This window comes from Nipponia nippon, unplaced genomic scaffold, assembly GCF_047370975.1.
Source record: "Nipponia nippon isolate SJK-2023a ecotype South Korea unplaced genomic scaffold, ASM4737097v1 scaffold_9, whole genome shotgun sequence".
Lineage (NCBI taxonomy): Eukaryota > Metazoa > Chordata > Aves > Pelecaniformes > Threskiornithidae > Nipponia > Nipponia nippon.
The window spans coordinates 36,149,185-36,167,260 of NW_028262413.1; the positions used below are offsets into that span (position 1 = coordinate 36,149,185).

Below are 18,076 nucleotides of genomic sequence, written 5' to 3' on the forward strand. Positions count from 1 at the left end.
ATAATTTCCTCTGAGTGGCTTCCTTTTTTGAGATATTTTGACAATGTTTTGAGATGAGAAGCTGGAAAGGGATCTAGAGGGATTGCTAGATTCTAGCTATAGGCATTCATCTTCCCATGGCTGGATTGACTGTGCCTTATTTTGGAGATACGCTGTGATCGCTTACAAACTTTCAGTGTCGTATCACCAACTGTCCTAGATAAATGGGTGGGAGAAATATGTGTTGTTCGTGCTCTGTCTTGGCGTAGTTTCCTTCTGCAAGAACAAAGAGAGGATATAACCTAAAGAACAACAATGCAGTATGATCTGTCCTTTCTTTCCTGAATGTCACAGTACCCTTTCAGCATTACTTTATAGTTATTTCATATTTTTACTCTCTTTCTCATTTAAACTTCATCACAGCCCTGTAAATCCCAGAAATATATTGGAAGGCAACAATGAAAATGCATGTCTAAAAGAATTTGCAGCCTGCATGTCAAGCAGTGTGAAATGTGTAAGGAGATGAAAGTTAAGAATGGAATTAGAAAGCAAGGCTATAGTGAAATCAGGGTATCTTCGGCAAAGAGCTGAGAACTGTTCTCTGTGGTCATTCATTCTAAGCAAACTGAAATGTGTTGCATTGTTTTAAAGGCAGAGGAGAGGTATCTGGGTTTACAGAAAAGGGTCCATAAATAATTTCATTCAGGCATTGTTTTAACAGTAAATGCTAAGAGAAAACCCAACCAGTTACTCTTCAAGTTGTTGAGGGGTGAGGAAAAAGGTTTCCAGGTGTTTGTTTGTTTCTAATGTGAACCATTTCTATGTGCCTAAGGAACATAGTGTGTAATTTCAGTTTCATATTGCTGCTTTAATGGCATGGACGACTGACCTGCATTCTTATGCATTATGTGCTCAGTGTACGTGTTAGTACTTTATTACTCTCTTGGGCATTAACAGCATGAGCAAAACTGGATCCCAGTGCTGCCTACAGAGTCCACCCCCTCTGCTGGTGGATGTAGGCTTGGGCATGAAGCTTTTGAGTGGCCATCACTCATTCCTAAGAAACCATTTTTGGCATTACTGCTAAATCAGTCAGCTGCCAGCTATCTCAGTTGTCTAAAGTTATCTAAGGAAAGGGGCAACTCTGTCTTTCTAAGCAGTCACTCAGAAATTCACAGCTAAGGAATTGAATCTGTTGAGCAAAATTAGTTACTTCTCAAAGTTGAGTGTCAGCCTGACAGCTTTACAGAAACAAACCAGCCCAAACACTTCATTTCCTTGGCAGAAGTGAGAGCAAGTCTTTTTTTATCTCATGTTTTGACCAGACCAACCTAAGCTTTGTCCCCAGATGAAACGAAATCCCAGTTGTCATTCCTTTATTTTAGTGGGTCGCTGATGTGCCCATCTGTCATGTCAAATATAGAAAAATGACATGCTTTACCCTTTCTCTCTCAACTCCAGGTGAGACATGCGCTGTACCGAATGATGATACCCTGGCTGGAAAAGCTGAAGACAGAACCCCTGGTCCTTCAAAAAAAGCTGGTAACCTGCTGCAGAGCGTGACTAACTGCTGCTTACTGTTTGCATGTCACAGATAACGGCCATGTGCTTTTTCTCTACCAGAATGTGTCATAACATCTGTAGGAAGTCCTGTTCACTTTGTCAGTGTACAGCAAACGTTTGGAACTTGGATGCGGGAACCCGCAAATATAAGCGATGAAAGGATTTGGCTTACCATGCATTTTTCAGGTACGCTAGTAGTAGTCACTGATCAAAAATCAGTTGTTATACTAACATTACTGTCTTAATTCCTTCAACCTCAACTAATATTTCTAATCAAGTATGATGGGTTTTTACCCACATCTTTTTCAGAGTGTTTTCCATATTACCTCTATAATACTTGACTGTATACATATGGTTATAGACATTTGCAGTATCTTTAGACATTTTCAGAGTCAACATCAGATTTTGAGGATTTTAGGTTTTTTTAATCAATCCAAGTTTAAATGCCTGTTGTTCATGCCCTTTTACTCTTTTCTTTCAACAGTTTCCTACGGCCTTACTTCCCTAAATTGTAGCTAGGAGTTTTGCCTTTTCATTTAGCTAGGCATGAAAATGAATCAGATGCTGCATGAGCTACATTTAGTGCAGGAAAAGTTCCAGGACCTAAGTGGAAAAAGGAAATATTTTCTGTGTATTTACCAACTGTGTTCAGAATTAGGGCCCGTCAGGTCGGTGGGAAGCAGGCCCTTGAACATGACCTCTATAGATTTTTTTGGTGTTTGTCACTGGATTATTTTATCACATTCTAGCAAGTTCAGTCACTATTGAAAAAACAAATACAATTGTTATCTTTCAGATATTTGATTGGGATTGAATTTTAGGGTAGAGATTTCAAGGTTAGATGAACCAAATGATAGTCCTGTTTTTTTCACGTTTTCCTCTTCGTTTAGGAAACTCTATAAAAGAATATGAGAATTCCAATGCCTTGCTGAATGACAGCTACAGGATCATTAACATCACAGGATTCTTTTATGGATGTGGTCATGCAGTACAAAACAATCATCTGTACTATCAAAAGGGAGGAACCAATGTCATTCTGAAGTAAGTCAAAACCAGTTGGCTTAAGGCAAGTCATGTTGTGGAAGGAGGAGGAATAGGTTAGAGTGACAGAGGTGAAACTCAGAAATGCAGACCACTTCCCTTGTACCATTTTATGTTTCTTTTTGGTCCTATCTAGAATAGAAAGAATGGAGGAATGGTTCAGAATTCTTTCCAGAACAGAACAACTAATTCTTTCTAATCTGTAACTAGAATGCGGGCCACCGGCCTTCCGTGTGCGGGTGCTGTGGGAGGAGAGGAATGGGAGGGCAGTCCAGGTCCATTACTCTGCTGTGACAGTCAGTTCTTTAAGCATTGTTCAGCTCTGTGTCTAAGTGGTTAACCTGAGTAGTTACTACATGATAGGACAACTGGGCCTCCAGATTAACAAGATGTCATGTGCAGAGGTGACAACAGATTTTTCTTTTGGCTGTCCTGGGGTCCAGCGTGTTTCTATTGTACACTGCATTGCTGTGGGTGTTCTCACACTTGGATTCTTTGCTGTGTTCGTAATTGTAAGAAGGAAATGGGAACTGACTAAGGAAGTTGGGGGGGGTCAGAAAAAAGTATTTGATTTAAAAAAAAATAAGCTGTGTGTTTACTTGCATCAGAGTAAGAATTGGTTCCGGTGCAGTTTGGGGGACACAGATGAGCGGTTATATGATTGTAGCCCACTTGTGGAACTTGGCTTTCCAGAGCTTCTTGCTGGGTTGACGCGAATGCTTTGCTCTCGGGTAGCGCTGTTCTTAGCTGGCAGGGGTTGAGTTAATGCTGCTAGTGCAGAGGAATGCGCTAAGGCGCCAGCTGAGGACATGGCGACCTGGTGAATTGCACATTCCGTTGTGGAGGAGTAGCTCCACTGTTTGATTGCCTTGTAATAAGAAGTTCCTACAACTCTCCCAATGTATCTCCCTGAATTGGAACTGGGAATTACATCTCTGTTTCTTCAGTTCCTACTGAGGACAGAGACAGACAATACAAATAAAAAAAAAAAAAAATCTCATCTTGTGGGAAGAGCCAAAGAAAGACAGTCCAAGGGCAAGTGAAAGATTGCATCTGCTTTCAAGTTCTCTTACATGACTCTGATGCTTGAGCCAAGAACATTACTATACTTTGATGTCTATCCCCAAGCAGGTGTGAGTGCTGCCTTCCTATATTCATTTGGATGCCAAGGAATGCGAGCAAGCTGCTTGGATTCTATAATATTTATTCTTCCAAAGACAAGCCCACTTTTCGGCAACCTCCTTCAAATATCTTCAGGGCTTTTTGTTTACACATCTGTAAAAGACCATCTCTGCCTAAGCAATACACAGTGATAGGACAGAGGTTTCTCACCTTTGCTTGGGTACCGTTAATTGGGAAATGCCTTCACGTCCAGCTGAACACAAGCTATTTGTGGAATTTTCAAAACCTCTCTAAGAAGTTGCTGAGAGATGGCCTTTCTGCGCAGTTATTCACTCTAAGATTATTTACCTTCAGCACAGATAGAATGAGGCACTGTGAATTCTGTGAGAGTGAAGTCCTTGATTTTGGGCTGCAGAAAAGCTTCTGGGTTTTTGTGTTGATTTAATGGAAAGAACAGGTGAGGACCTGGTTGGTTCGTCTTGCAAATGTTGAAAAAAATATTTAAAAGGAGTTTCCTGTCATATTTAAAAGCTGGTAAAACCGGGTTTGTCTGACCTGTGGCAGGTTTTCTCATGATGGTCAGATCCCTGATATTATGATTGCTTCATCTGTTCTTCCTTTGTTTCATAACATGTTTTCCCACCTCTGTTATTTTTGGATGACTTCACTCATCTTAGTGATCAGAAAAGTGTCTGTAGCTTGAGTTCCCTGCGGTTGATGAAAATATTACGCTATATCTTGTCATTTACCCCAAGGTGCCAGAAGATTAAGGAATTTCTGAACCATTTGGATTTCTAGGCTAGACTGTCCTTGACTGGGGGAGCGGAAGAGAACCTCGGGAATGAAACCTCACTTTTCTGCTCCATTCAGGATTTTCATGTAAAAGAGGAAAAGACAGAGTGTTCTGTGTTGCAGATCTTGCACATTTCTAATGAATCTTGAGATGCTTTTTATCTTGTTGGCACTCTATAGAAAAAAAATCCAGAAGAAAACCTGCATTTCTATGTGACTATTCCTGCTAAGGGCTGTCCTTCTAGCCCTTGTCCTTGCATGAGATTATTTACAAATCTGAGGCAACTAACAAGATTAACTGGGTTGAAATGCATGTTTCTCAGAAATCTTCTCCAGCCTTGAAGCCTTCTTTTTATTGCACATACATGCTGCTGGAATATGGAGGTGCTGCAGACATGAGTTTTACAAAAGCTGAGGGGAATCATCTAGTTAGTCATTCTTGACTTTTCTGAGGATGAGTTTTGCAGTCTATGCTATCAGTGCCTCTTCCACAGAGAAATTATTCTTCCAGTATTTTTCCTTCTGTTTGAAGTTCCTGGATCTGAAATGTTCCTGTCATTAAGCCTTTCTTTTCAGAAAACTTTTGTAACTGTAGCAGATTCCTGTATTGAGTAATGTTTTTCCCCTATTTGAGGAACAGAGCTATACAGTTAGATGGAAGTCAGACAATGAAATGTGCTTCATTACAGAAGGCATTACTCAAAAGGATAAAGCATACTCTCTCTGCCTTTGCTGAAGCACTGTGTTACTCAGTGATTAAATGCTAACTGCAAATGTGTCTCGATAGTAGCTGATTACCCTCTTAAACTAGTAGAGGAACTCAATTTAGCTGCTCTGCTGCTGTCCTCAGATTATCATCCTATTGAGGAATTTGAAGGAATAAAAACAATTTTATACATCAGTGATGAGACATTCAGGCTGTTCTGTTGGAGGCCAGCATGCGGTCAGAATTTTGGCTCTGCAAAAGCAGAATTTTTATTCCTTTGATGTTTACTTGAGCAAATCACTGCATTATCTGAACTGTTTTCAAAAGAGGAACTCTAAGACTAGGTGAACCTGCCCAGAATTCATGCTGGTTTGGTCAATCACATTTTCTCCCTTTAGTTCCCACCTAGTAGAAAGCAAACTTTGGTACAGATTTCACTTCACAAGTTTGGGCCTTCACCTGGTATGTAATTCTTTTTCGTACCCATTCCTTTTAGTTGCTTCTTTCATCCTAGTGATAATAAAGCTCATAGACTAAATAAAGTGAAACCTACCAAAGCGAGTTCATGCTCTTGTGCACCTTTTAGATTGGTTATTACTTTGGAATTTTCTCCTAGTGTGCTCTGAGTGGAGTACTTCATCTTAAAAGACATCAGAATGGTCCTTGAACTCAAGTATTTTCAACAATGCTTCTATCAGTAATAATGCGCTCTGAATTGATTCAATGAACCAGTGTGTATAAAAATGAATTTTTAACACAACATACTGAATACTTACTTTATTTCCTTTCAGACTTGGGCTTGATAAAGCATCGTTGGGCACACTGCTAATTGAAAATGCCTTATATCATGGTCGTAACTACCTCTTTTCTAACTCGAAGACGTATTTCAACGTAGCAGTGGATGAGAAGGGTCTTTGGATTATATATGCCTCAAGCACTGATGAAAATATAATAGTAGCGCATATTGATGAAGAAACATTTTCAGTCATTCGGCATATCAATACTACTTATCCTAAGTCCAAGGCTGGTAACGCATTCATAGCATGTGGCATTATGTATGTTACTGATACTAAGGATATGACAGTAAGTTTTGCTTTTGATTTATTGAAAGAGAAGCAGATTGATGCAAGGTTTGAGTTACGGTCTTCACAGTCTGTTCTTGCTATGCTTTCATACAGCCTGAGAGATAAGAATCTGTACACGTGGGAGAATGGGAGCTTAATGGTATACCCTGTACATTTTGGCAGATGAATATATTTTAAAATGTTGTGTATGGGAGCCCTGTTTGACTAAATAAGATTATTTAAAGCTATATGATATACGTGTGGGGGTCTCTTCACTTGGTATAATTTTCTGTTCACTGAGGGTGGTTTGTGAGTGTGCATAAAAGGGAGGTCGGGCACCTTTGTATAAACACACTTCAATTATATAGGCCATGCTCATCTTTTCAAAAGAATGGCTGTTCAGTATTGCAGCTGGCACACAGCACAGACTTGCTTTTGTTTTCCCCTGTTATTCAGCTGATAATTATATCTAATGTACATTGATTATTCCATGGTCATGTGCTCAGCAGAGACTATTTATAACTTTCGGTTGCAATCATCTGATCTGCCATCATTTTCTAGTCAGCGATTATAGTCTAGTATAAATGTCTAAATAATGAACTTCTGTGTACAAATACCTTTCTCATTTTCACTTAATACTTTCCACTGATTCTCTGTGAATATTTTTTTTGGACAAAGATATACAACTGTTAAAAATAATGGGGATGGAAATAGTTGTTTAAATAGAAAAAAAGCAGAAAGCTTCAAATTTGACAAGTCCAGTCAACTGTTACATAATTAAAAGCAAAATCCAGCCCAAGTACACGGAAAGTGGGAATAATGGCATTATGAAATATACGTGAAATTACATTTAGTAAATGGAGCGTGGGAAGAAAAGTAATGAGGTATAAAATTGAAGAAAAGATGTAAAATTTATGATTAAAATTCCCTTTTTAACAGTGTGTGAGTTGCTTGTGCTGCTGCAGACCCTGCCTTGCCCCTCACTGCCATGTAACCTATACCACTGTAACTTGCTTATAACTATACTTAATTATAGTAAGGTATATTTCTACAAAAAATTTTCCCCACGTTCATCCGTACAAATGAAATCATAAAATGAAGGATATACTTTTTTTCCTGCTATTCTTAGAAAAATAAAACAGCTGGAGCAGGAATGCATGTATTCATCATAGTGCTTAGTGACTTAATTTGTTGTTAATCTTAATTCAGAGATTGCCCACTCACATTCAAATTTTTGAGAGCTAGAGGTGAGAAATAATAGGAACTTTTTGATTTTCATTTTGTTCTGGTATTTCAGATTTCTAAATTTAACGCTGAAACATAAATCCCTACTGTTGCTTTGTATATCTAAATTCAAAATCACGCTCTCAGAAAACCCGTACCTGAATTTCTAAGCTGCCTGTGTATATTGGTAAAGTTCACGGAGCTCATCCAAATATTTAGAAGCAAAGTTATCACTTAAACCCTGAACTGCACTGAGCTGTTTAATACTTATGTGACATCCAGGCACTATCAAAGGGATTAATGAATTTGGGAATGCCTGTGCCTGCAGAACCTAGTCTAGCAAATGTGCTGGAAAAATACCTCTGCTGGAGCTAAGCTTCAGTGTGCGATACAGTGATGGCTGGGCCTGGGCTGCATCCTCTCTTCTCAGCATACTTGCTGGTTTCACTAAGGCCAGGATTCAGGCCTTGCATGCTAAGGAGAGAGATGCAGAGGGAAACAAAAAAGCATAATTAATACTTTGAACTAGTATATATATCAAAGCTCATGTACCAAGAAATCTACCTATAAAGAGTGCGAAACGTCGCAGTCCAGAGCTATGGTTTTGTGTATGTGGGCTTCTTTTGATTTTTGTGGGGTGTGGTTTGTTTTTTTGGTTGGTAGTTTTTTTCGTGGTGGTTTTTTGTTTTGTTTTGTTTTTTTTTTTTGTTGTGGTGGTGGTGTTTTTTAAAAAATTGAATTACAGTACTAAAGTAGACTTCTTGGCTAAAAAAAAAAAAGAAAAAAAACCTCTGCAATATACTTGGGCAAATACAGTTCAAGCCAGATGTTCCAGTTTCTAGATAATGTGCCTGTCTTAAGTCATGTTAAATTTCTGAATGTCATTGTTGAACCACTCAGATCAAGCTCTTGGAGAAGGAGGACCAGCAAATTCTGCCTCTTTTCTCCGTGGCAGAACCAGGCTGTGTTTCTTGTAGCTGCCTTTGGTGGAGATGAAGACCTAAATTCTGTTAACCTTATGCTTTTCTAGGACAGCTGAAAATAAAATGCAAACAGCTAATTCTTTTTATCTCAGTACAATCTGAGGTCAAGTTAAAGCTAGCTCAGGCAGTATCCAGTCAATCTACTGAAGGTTTAGTTAAATCTATTTACATATAAGGAAGAGTTCTGGACTGGACTGTTCCATGAAATAAAAGTAATTTATTTAACTTACAAAGGGAAAACTAAATGACGACATTTACTCTTCTTTCTTGTCATACTTCCCATACTTCACAGCCTGCAATTTAAAATCACCTTTGGAGAAAGGTGCTTTTTATTCTAGTATATTTTACAATACAGCACAGACATCAAAATTTTCATTGGAGGAATAAGACAGTTTGTTAACATTTAAATATGCAGACATTCATTCCAGTCTCTTAAGAATGTTTGTTTGTTTACAACAGAAAAATACATCTGACAACAGTAGCTAGTTATATTACAAGCAAACAATATTGAACTGTGCATAGTTTATACAATATACTGTGGTAATAATTTAATTACCAGTTTTATCCACTATTTACTAGCTGGCCACATAAAGCCTGACATTCATCTGAAATGTGGCATTATACGTTCTATTGGTATTCTCTTAACAGCTTCATTTAATGAAGTATTTTCTGGACAAATGAATTTCAAAACTAAAAGCTGACTAGAATCATGGATGTCTTCACTACAAACATTTAGTGCTTACAATACATTCCTAAAGTAAAGGCAGGTGTCCAATAGAAAACATAGCTATCAGAAAGAAAGGAAAATAGTGTGCAAATTAAAAAACATTGCATTTAAAAATGTGTTGATGTGCAAGTTACAGTATCAACTGTGTATTAATACTAACTGGGGAAAAAAAAATCTCAGCATAAAATGATACATCTCACAGTACGTTCTTGATTGCACATGTTCCACGGCATTTGCATCCATTACACTTTCTTGCAAAAATCAAATACACTGAGTACCCTTAATTAAAACTAAACTATCTTACAATGAGAAGTTGTACACATGCTTCGATTAGTGGGAAAAACTGGAATAAAAATAATCGGAATCACATCAGAAATGCTTACTGACTTGTAGAGCCACAGTGCTTGTTAAGTGACTGACATTTGTCAGAATCTTTACAATAGAGTTACTAAATGCAGCTTGTGGGTTACTGAGCAATAACCTCACCTATGACTGACTGTACTGCGTTTAATTCTTTGCTTTTACAATACAGTACATGCATTTCCACGCCAGTGATCCTTATGGGCATACTCAAAATATACCTGTTGTAAAAGTCTGCTTTTTTTTTTTTTTTTTAAATCTTTTTCCCCATAATACTTAATGCTGTAGTAACTGCTTTGAAGGAAACTGAATATCTCCTTTCCCCGCAGTGCATATCACTGTGTTTTTAGCTACTTAAAGGGACATTATATAAAACCAGGATTAGCTTACATAATGCTACAGAATGTCAAAAATGCCTGAAGGTACATTGAAAGCATTGGGAAGAACCCTCATTTTCAGCGTGCCGTCTGCTCCACAGGAGAAGATACGATTGCCTTGCACAGTTTCAATCTGGGTGACACCAGCACCAATATTTCTGAAAATAGACTGCTTAGCATGTTCATTTTTAAATGAATGAATTAAGTTATAGCCAGTCAGTCTCCACACCTGTATCAAAAGAATGACAAATGACAAAAGGAGATTAAAATTAGGATTTGTATTTTTTCCCTAATGTTTCAGATTCCTGGCTGTTCAGCAAAGCTAAAGGGTATTTTTTGTTTTCTATTGGCAACAATTACAACATGTCCAAGAGTCTTGAGAGGCTCCTAATGAAGCATAAGGCAAGACAGCTTAAGGCTACCTTAATGTGGGGCCAGCTGATTACTCAGCAGGGTGAAGCTGCCCTGTGTTACCTGATCAGTAGTGCCCCTCCCAGCTTCCCCCCTATGAAAGCTGCAGAAATGGACAGGTTGCATTTTTATCCAAGATGACTACTGTCAGTTTTCCAGCAGCTGGAAATGCTTTTCTCCTTAGGAGTGCTGCAGAGAGTAAGCTGCATAATTGGTAAGCATGCAGAGTGGTAGCACAGCTGTCTGAGCTGTCTATTGTGTTCTAAGTTGCAGGAGCTCTCATGAAGGCCAGGCCATGAAGTGTGCAGAGGCGCAGAAAGCACCTGTTAAACAGTATGCAGTCCAGCTAAAAGGAAAGAAACTGTATTCTCCTTTTCTTTACCACGTTCTTGTATTTCATTCCTTTAGTATTCAGGAAATAAGCCCTTTAGAACAGGGACTGTATTTCTTTTTTTTTTTTGTTGCTGTTTGTTTCTTATTACTGTGATGTCTTAGTAGCGGTCTGGGGCTACAGCATCAAGAGCAAAAAACAGAACTTGGTGTTACAGAAACTTTACACAATGTAGCCCCCTGTGTTACAGAGAAATATCCAAAGGCAAAACCAGAACATCTTTAAGAGAGAAAAATAAAGCTAAGATTTCAGAATCATGCACTTTGCTTTATCCACTTAAAATTCAGTCACACAACTTTAAAAAGACGGTTTAATCTTCTTTAGTGGAGAACAAAACCTGCTTGCTTTAGAAGGATATTAGTATATTTAAGTTTACATTACAAACATAAGGCAAGCATCCTGTAAATCAAATGTAGGTTTGGGTTTTTTGAGTTTGTTTTTGTTTTGTTACCGCATTCATCTGGCTATTTACAGCATGCTGATCAACATCTGTCAATACACTACTTCAGCTAAATACTCTCCCAGCAACTCAGCTCCTCTGATACCTTACCTTCATGTTACCTTCTGCTGAGCCTGTAACAAAATAGTCCTCAGAAGGATCCAGTGCAAGGGCCTTAACAGCTGATTCATGTGCTTGGAAGGTGTAAAGGATTTGCCTCTGTCTGATGTCAAAGATGCAGATATATCCCTTCCTACCTCCAGAAACTAGCAGCTGATGTTTAGGTGCATACTGAAGTACCGTGGCACCGTGATCATGACAAGTGAAGGCTGAAGAAGAAGGATGTCAGAATTTAATAGATTTGAAAATACAAGTAGCTTTTGATCGTAAAATGTATTTCTTCTATAAGTTGTTATCTGAATATTTTCTAACTTGACAGATACGTTCCTTTGTATAGGTAACGTCATATCAGCTGACAGCTTTTTGCTCTCATAAGAGCTATATAGATCTAATGCACAAGAAAGCATGATAATTTATTTCAGAATACAGGCACATACTTGAATTTAAAAAACTGAGAAAATACAAAATTCACCATATTAAGTTCAATTAAATTCCTGAGTTAAAAAAAATAGTATAGCTGAACTGAAAAATTAAATATTAATTACCTTATAAATATGTATTATTATATTCTAATTTCCTAACCTATTTTTCATAGGAGCCCTGAACTTCTGTGCAATCTTCTAGTTTTAAAATATGAATCTCAGAATGCACCTATTGCTTATTCAAGTACTGCAGTTGTTTGCAGATGTTTGTCATTGTTGAATTTGCTCTTTTAAAAGCCCAGGATATTATATTTGGATTTGTATGTATTTTTCTTTCATAGTGCAACACGATAGGATTTTGCTTTAGTTTGTTACATAAAGATGAAATTATTGGACTTGGTCAAATAGATACAAACATCTTTTTAAGAATCCAGTCCAAGTGCTGAAAGACAAGGCCAGCAGACAGAAGGAGTTGCTGCTTCTACTGCTACCTCCAGTTGTCTTTTCCTCTGTGCTTCAACAGAGTAGTGGATACATTAATTAAGTGCCAGTTTAAGTGAAAGCCTACATACACATAAGAGTTCAATAATGCAGCCTTAATTAGTCAGCTGTTAATTTTTTTTTTCCAGGACTATATTCAGATATTTCAGACTTTATTTACTGTCACAAAGCCAGCTTTGTGTATGACTTTCTTTCTTCCTCTTTTCTATATAGAGCAGATTAACATCAAGCTAGAGACTATATAGTAACAGTTCTGGTGCATGCATTAGTATGCAACACATATTTGGACGAGTTCCCTGGTGCAAGTTTTTCCCCTTTCCCCAAAGGCATACACATGCTGTATTTCCTTAATCAATAAGAAGTAGAGGTTTAATTTCCACTGCAGCACTTACCATGTATAAGACTGTTACCAGATGACACCAAAGTGTCCCAGAGGCACACATTTCTGAGGGGGGGGGAAAAAAAGTCGTTATGGCCTGTTGCTGAATCACTATTCATGGGGTGACATGACTCAGCGTTCACGTTTTATGTCAAAGCCTAGAAGGTAGAACTGAACAAGAGGCCCTTGACTCTCTGCAGTCACTGGAGAACTGCAGTTCTCCAATGTAAACTCCGAAGTTAAGAGCTTTAATTCTTTCAGTGCTCTTTTATGCTTCTTAGTGGAACTATACTTTCTGTCTTTAAGATGTGTACTAATCCTAGGTTGTACCAAGAAATTATAGAAGTTTTTCTTCTCAGAGAAAAAGAATTATCTTGCCTTTGCTGAACATATTTCCCCCCGCCAGCAACAGCATCATGTCAAACTAGTTGCATTTGGAATACACCTTGAAAAAACTGGTTAACTGTTGACCACTCCTCACAAAACTAAACTTGGGAAACAAGCGACCGAAGTAATGATGTTCAAAGAAATCATCTGGCAAGTTCAAGCTGTAACAAAGCTTAGAACACTGATCCTTAAAATGTCAGCCGCACATTAATGCACAAGAGCTAGCAAGTTAATGGAGATGAATAGGTAGCTTTGGTGAAATTCCTCATTGTTTCTTTAAACACACCTGTTATCATTGGACTGTCCCGATGTAGCAACTAGGCTTGAAGAGGTTATAAATGCAAAGTCACTTGTGGTTTTACTGTGGCACTGCCAACTCTATTAAAAACAAAACAAAAAAGATGCCATCTTACCAGTTGTAGTCTGCATCAAAAGTTACTATCAGTCTGGTGTCACTGATAGCATAACACAAACAAAGTTTAAAAACTGATAGGCAATGCAGTTTGAAACCTCAGAGAACAGAGCAATGGATTAAAAATCCAGTATAAAATAAAAAGATACTAAACCAAGTGAACTATAACAAATCCACAATATAGTGTATCACAATTGCCTGAATTTCAAATTAAGCACAGTCTTCATGTATTGTTAAGAAGCAGTGAAAAGAATCAAAGAGTGTATTTTTACTAAGTCTTGGGGTTGTAAGCTGTCAGCTCTGGTTTTAATTTAATCAAGGATAATGCTGAAGTAGTGTTTGTAACTACATTGCAGCTTATGATTATTGTACAGTTAGTTTTCCAAAGACCTATCATTGAAATTCTACAGTTGTTTTGATAAAGTATGCCAATTAAAAAGCAGCAAAATCAAAAACGTCTCAGTGAAACTCTTATGCTCTTGGCCTGTCTGAAGTCTCAAAGACTTAACTTTCCTCTATAAAAAGAAGAAAAAAAAATTCTGTTTACTTACCAGATAGGGCTTAGGATTTGAGGTGGTTTGGTTTACTTGCCAAATACTTAGAAATCCTTCACCATCAGCAACACCACACTGCAAGGAAGGAACTGCATTTATTAGCATAACATACTGGTTACTGGATGCTTACTTCATGACAGTAAACAGCTGACTTCAGGAAAAAACCCACCTAAAACACCGAACCATTGCCTGCACATTAAGTATCAACACAAATGATTGTCAGGTACAAAAAAGTAGTTTGGAAGCCAAGTGAGTTCAGTACTGATTGTTTAATGATTATTTAATGATTGATGCTCTCCTACATTCCTAACTTTTCTGGAAATGGAGGCTTTTTAAGTGTTGAAGGTTATCTTTCAAATCCTAATGTTAAATGCTAAAGCTTACAGAGGCATCATTACTCCATGACTCTACTTGAAAATGCTTAGTAAAGTAAGATGCGTGACAGCATGCCATAAAAGCATGATAAAAACAACTATGGAAGGTCCGTACTATATCATGAATCGTAAAATGACTGAGTTATATTTGTTAACCAAAATGCATCCCAGTTAATACTGTATATTCTATACAGCCTATTCTATACCTGTAAGTATTTTACAAAATGTTTTTTAGAAATATTTAGAATTATTTTTTGTATTTTCTCCTTTTATTCAGGTTTCATGAGTCCTGCCTGAGTAACCTCCATGTGAAGCAGCGGGGACAATTAGTACATTTTAATTTCTTACTTACGGTCGATTCCCATGTGATGTTAAGATTGCAATATCTCAAAACATAATCAAAACACTAATTTTTAAAGTTATTTAAATGAGATTTTATGCTACCCAAAAATAGGTATGCTGGGAGATACCTTATATTGCCAGCTATTTCTAAATGTTGACCTTTGCTATTTTATAGCTATCTTACAGTCATGCCCAAACTCCTTTAATTCACTTTTTATGGCTTTTAACTATAATGAAGTTAAATAGTTTGTCAGTAAAACGCAGACAAGACCTGCTAAAATAACAGAATGGGTAACATGAAAAACTGAAGAGGCGGGTATTCCTCCCAATTTCTTTCCTCGTCCACTCTGTTTTCTGCATCTCATATACCTCACAGAGTCACTTCTGGCCAAAGCATATGGCTCTTTTTTACTCTTTCTGCTCTCCACTGTACTGGAGTATACTTAAATTCTTCAACTAAAAGACTGTATTATATCTATCTGTCTTCTAGGTAATGCATTCTGTCAAAACTTTATCTTGGCCAGAATGCAAAGTGTAAAGCACTTCTTGAAGACCCATGCCTAGACGGATACAAGTTTGCTTCTAAAAATAAGTAAGCTCAATATTTTTTTTGAAATGTTTGATTTAAAAAGGTCACCACATGGGAACACAGATTTCAGAACAGGGAAAATAAAAAGTCTGAAAATGCAGCAAATGGGATATGGGATGTGAGTGTGAAGCTGACAGAAGAGAAGGGAGAATAAGGGTCAGCATTTTATTACAAAGCTTCCATATGCAGCCAAAATGAATGATATGACACTGGTTATGCCATCATTCTAGGACATCTTAAGGATGTCTAGACATCTTCAATGTCTAGGACATCTTCTAGGATAGTTTTGTGTGTCACCAGTTAAAACTGTTTTGGAGGTCACAGCACAACTAAATGTTTCCTTATTAATAAAAGAAAAGGAAAAATCCTAAACGTTGTACTTACCTTATTGCCCTGGGAATTGAAATACATTCTTGTAACCCTGGCATTCCCAGCCTGCCGGAAGCATACCAATTGTTGTGGCCTTGTCCACTCAAACATTCGAACGCTACCATCTTGTGCTCCTGTAAGATCTGATTAAAAGATAGAAGTCATTAATACTACAGTATTTTATAGAAAATTATCTATTCCGTACTAGTAAGTGCGATTCACTTACAATACTGATGGACTGGATGTGAAGCCATTCTCTTGACGTTGTTCAGATTTCTTTTAATAAGCTTCATATAAAACAAATAAAAATTTAAATGATTTTGAAAAAGACACAAACACACTCTTCAATTTGTTTCTACTACTACATGGTGAGTGTCTCCCAGTTTAAAAAAGCCTGTTAAGCTAACATTTGCATCTAATTATGTTTAGTTGTAGTATAGTAATTAAGGCCTGTTCTGACAGCTTTTTTAGACATGAAGGTTCAGAGAGCATTAATATTATCTTCTATTATACAAAGAACTTAAGCACATGCTGATGTGTATGCTTTTGCTGTTAGTTCCAATGCAAGAACTTAAAGTTTGGGATTGTTCTGGTTTTGCTTGGCTTTGTTTGTTTGTTTGTTTTGTTTTGTCCCTAGAAACTCCAGGTCCTACCTCAATGTTCCTATAAAAAAGAGAAAAACCTGACTGTCCTATTATTTTCTATGTCACAATAATTCTATGCCACAATATACAAGAAAATGCTTAGTTTGGCCTTATTTTTGGCCAGGTCTTGGTCACTGTAGGCCTTTTATGTCAACAGTGAATTAACAGTATGATGACTAATGCACACTACATCTGCCTACTAAATAACACACTAAAAAACCTAACAGTCTCCTGAGCTGCACACAACAAAAGTACTTACCACACCAGCTCCAGTGCTAGTTTGACCGCTGCCTAACCATGGCATAGATGAAGATGGTTGTATCTGATTCACTCCAAAAGATGGTGCAGTTGACTGAGTTAGTGTTGTGGTAGAACCACGAAAGTCAATATCATCAGAACTGTAAAAGAACAGCAGTATTTTGCTTTAAACAAATGGTTTTTTTGCTACCAATGCTGTTTGCTTATCTTGTTGTCAAGAGCCTAATGGCAGTGGGTAGAGGAAGTGATTATAATGAGACTATAAATTGATAATTCCTGCACTTATAAACACTTTCCACGTGCTCCAAAGCTATCAGTGTTTAACCTCAATGGATGATCCTAACTGTGGTAGATAGATGTGAATATAAGCTCTCTTAAGAATACTGTTGGAATATTCCTGACCTGCATGTCTATATGTATATCTGTTGTGTGCAATGGAGTGTGGTACAGATGAGTGCTTGCTGCAGCTGATACATTCACAGTTCTCAGCACAATAATGGAGGAGGCAGTAATTCAGGCCGTTGCATTATACGACCAGCATCAGCTACCACAACTAGCCTCAACACTGCAATGGTGCAACTGCAGTGTTTCTAGGGTAGCACTTCCTTTATTAGCGTATGCACCATGGGATTTTACTTCACTGTGCAGTGCACACATGCCCAAAATACTCAAAGCCCTCAAAACCTTAGTTTCTACATGTGTAAAACAAAGACAGTAATTATTCTTTTGCCTTCCCTTACTCCTTTGTAAAGCAATCTGAAACGACTGAATAAGAGTAATTAACTTTTTTTGTATGATCCACTTGCGCTTACACAGGTATTACATATGCAGCCTCACAGTAAATCAGTACTCTTAATATAACCACAAAGAAACACTCCTACCTTTTAGACTCTCTGTCATATTCTTCCCCAATCCATATGAATGACTGAGCAGCCAGTAGAGCTGAAATATCAAGTTCTTGAACATCATGTGTAGACGCCAAAACAATTTCATTGCTGTTTGCCTATGCAGCACAAATAGAAAATTTATACTAACTATAATTAAGATCTTTTTATTACACTTATTTGTAGTATTTGAGGCTTACCTTATTAACTGCAAATGCCATTATCATATCTGATTCTTTGTGAATGATTTTTGCTTTTCCTCCGGGGTAGCCAAGATCTGCTTCAACCTACAAAACATTTATAAGAAATTACAATTAGCATGAAAATCCATTTTGTAGTGGTACATTCAGACTGCAAAAATCTATACAAAATTCATGCAAGAAAAGTTCAGTGGCCTCAGCATTGTTTAGGAAGCTAAACTTTAGACTTCTCATACTCTTTAGTGTTCTAGAAGCCAAAAGTTATATTTGAGTGTAAGAAACACAATGTTGTGTGCGCCACGCTATTTACAAGGTGTTCACTCATCCCAATTATCAGGACATCTAAAGTTAATTCTGCCACACAGACTACACAGAACATATAGCTTCTGTTAGTCACATTAGAGAAAGAAAAGCCAGTTCCACAGAACTTTTAAGAATGTGCTAGAGGTTTGGGAGAAGGGA

General features: G+C 37.5%; 2 protein-coding genes across 8 annotated transcripts in view; one reads left to right on the forward strand and one right to left on the reverse strand.

The window, feature by feature from the left end:
- GLDN (gliomedin) overlaps nucleotides 1-7,023 on the forward strand; it is a 123,003-nt gene extending 115,980 nt beyond the window's left edge. For all 4 annotated transcript variants that reach the window (XM_087744208.1, XM_087744207.1, XM_087744206.1 and 1 more), the window contains 4 exons: nucleotides 1,441-1,521; nucleotides 1,603-1,728; nucleotides 2,433-2,583; nucleotides 5,995-7,023. In XM_087744208.1, the coding sequence (XP_087600334.1) occupies nucleotides 1,441-1,521; nucleotides 1,603-1,728; nucleotides 2,433-2,583; nucleotides 5,995-6,454 (818 nt within the window). In that variant the 3' untranslated portion in view covers nucleotides 6,455-7,023. The remainder of the gene's footprint in view (nucleotides 1-1,440; nucleotides 1,522-1,602; nucleotides 1,729-2,432; nucleotides 2,584-5,994) is intronic.
- Nucleotides 7,024-8,671: 1,648 nt separating this feature from the next.
- Nucleotides 8,672-18,076, reverse strand: part of DMXL2 (Dmx like 2) — a 55,169-nt gene continuing 45,764 nt past the window's right edge. For all 4 annotated transcript variants that reach the window (XM_087744194.1, XM_087744193.1, XM_087744191.1 and 1 more), the window contains 10 exons: nucleotides 17,615-17,701; nucleotides 17,412-17,533; nucleotides 16,532-16,670; nucleotides 15,855-15,915; nucleotides 15,644-15,771; nucleotides 13,952-14,029; nucleotides 13,275-13,366; nucleotides 12,615-12,667; nucleotides 11,291-11,508; nucleotides 8,672-10,167 (listed from right to left, as the gene is read on the reverse strand). In XM_087744194.1, the coding sequence (XP_087600320.1) occupies nucleotides 9,958-10,167; nucleotides 11,291-11,508; nucleotides 12,615-12,667; nucleotides 13,275-13,366; nucleotides 13,952-14,029; nucleotides 15,644-15,771; nucleotides 15,855-15,915; nucleotides 16,532-16,670; nucleotides 17,412-17,533; nucleotides 17,615-17,701 (1,188 nt within the window). In that variant the 3' untranslated portion in view covers nucleotides 8,672-9,957. The remainder of the gene's footprint in view (nucleotides 10,168-11,290; nucleotides 11,509-12,614; nucleotides 12,668-13,274; nucleotides 13,367-13,951; nucleotides 14,030-15,643; nucleotides 15,772-15,854; nucleotides 15,916-16,531; nucleotides 16,671-17,411; nucleotides 17,534-17,614; nucleotides 17,702-18,076) is intronic.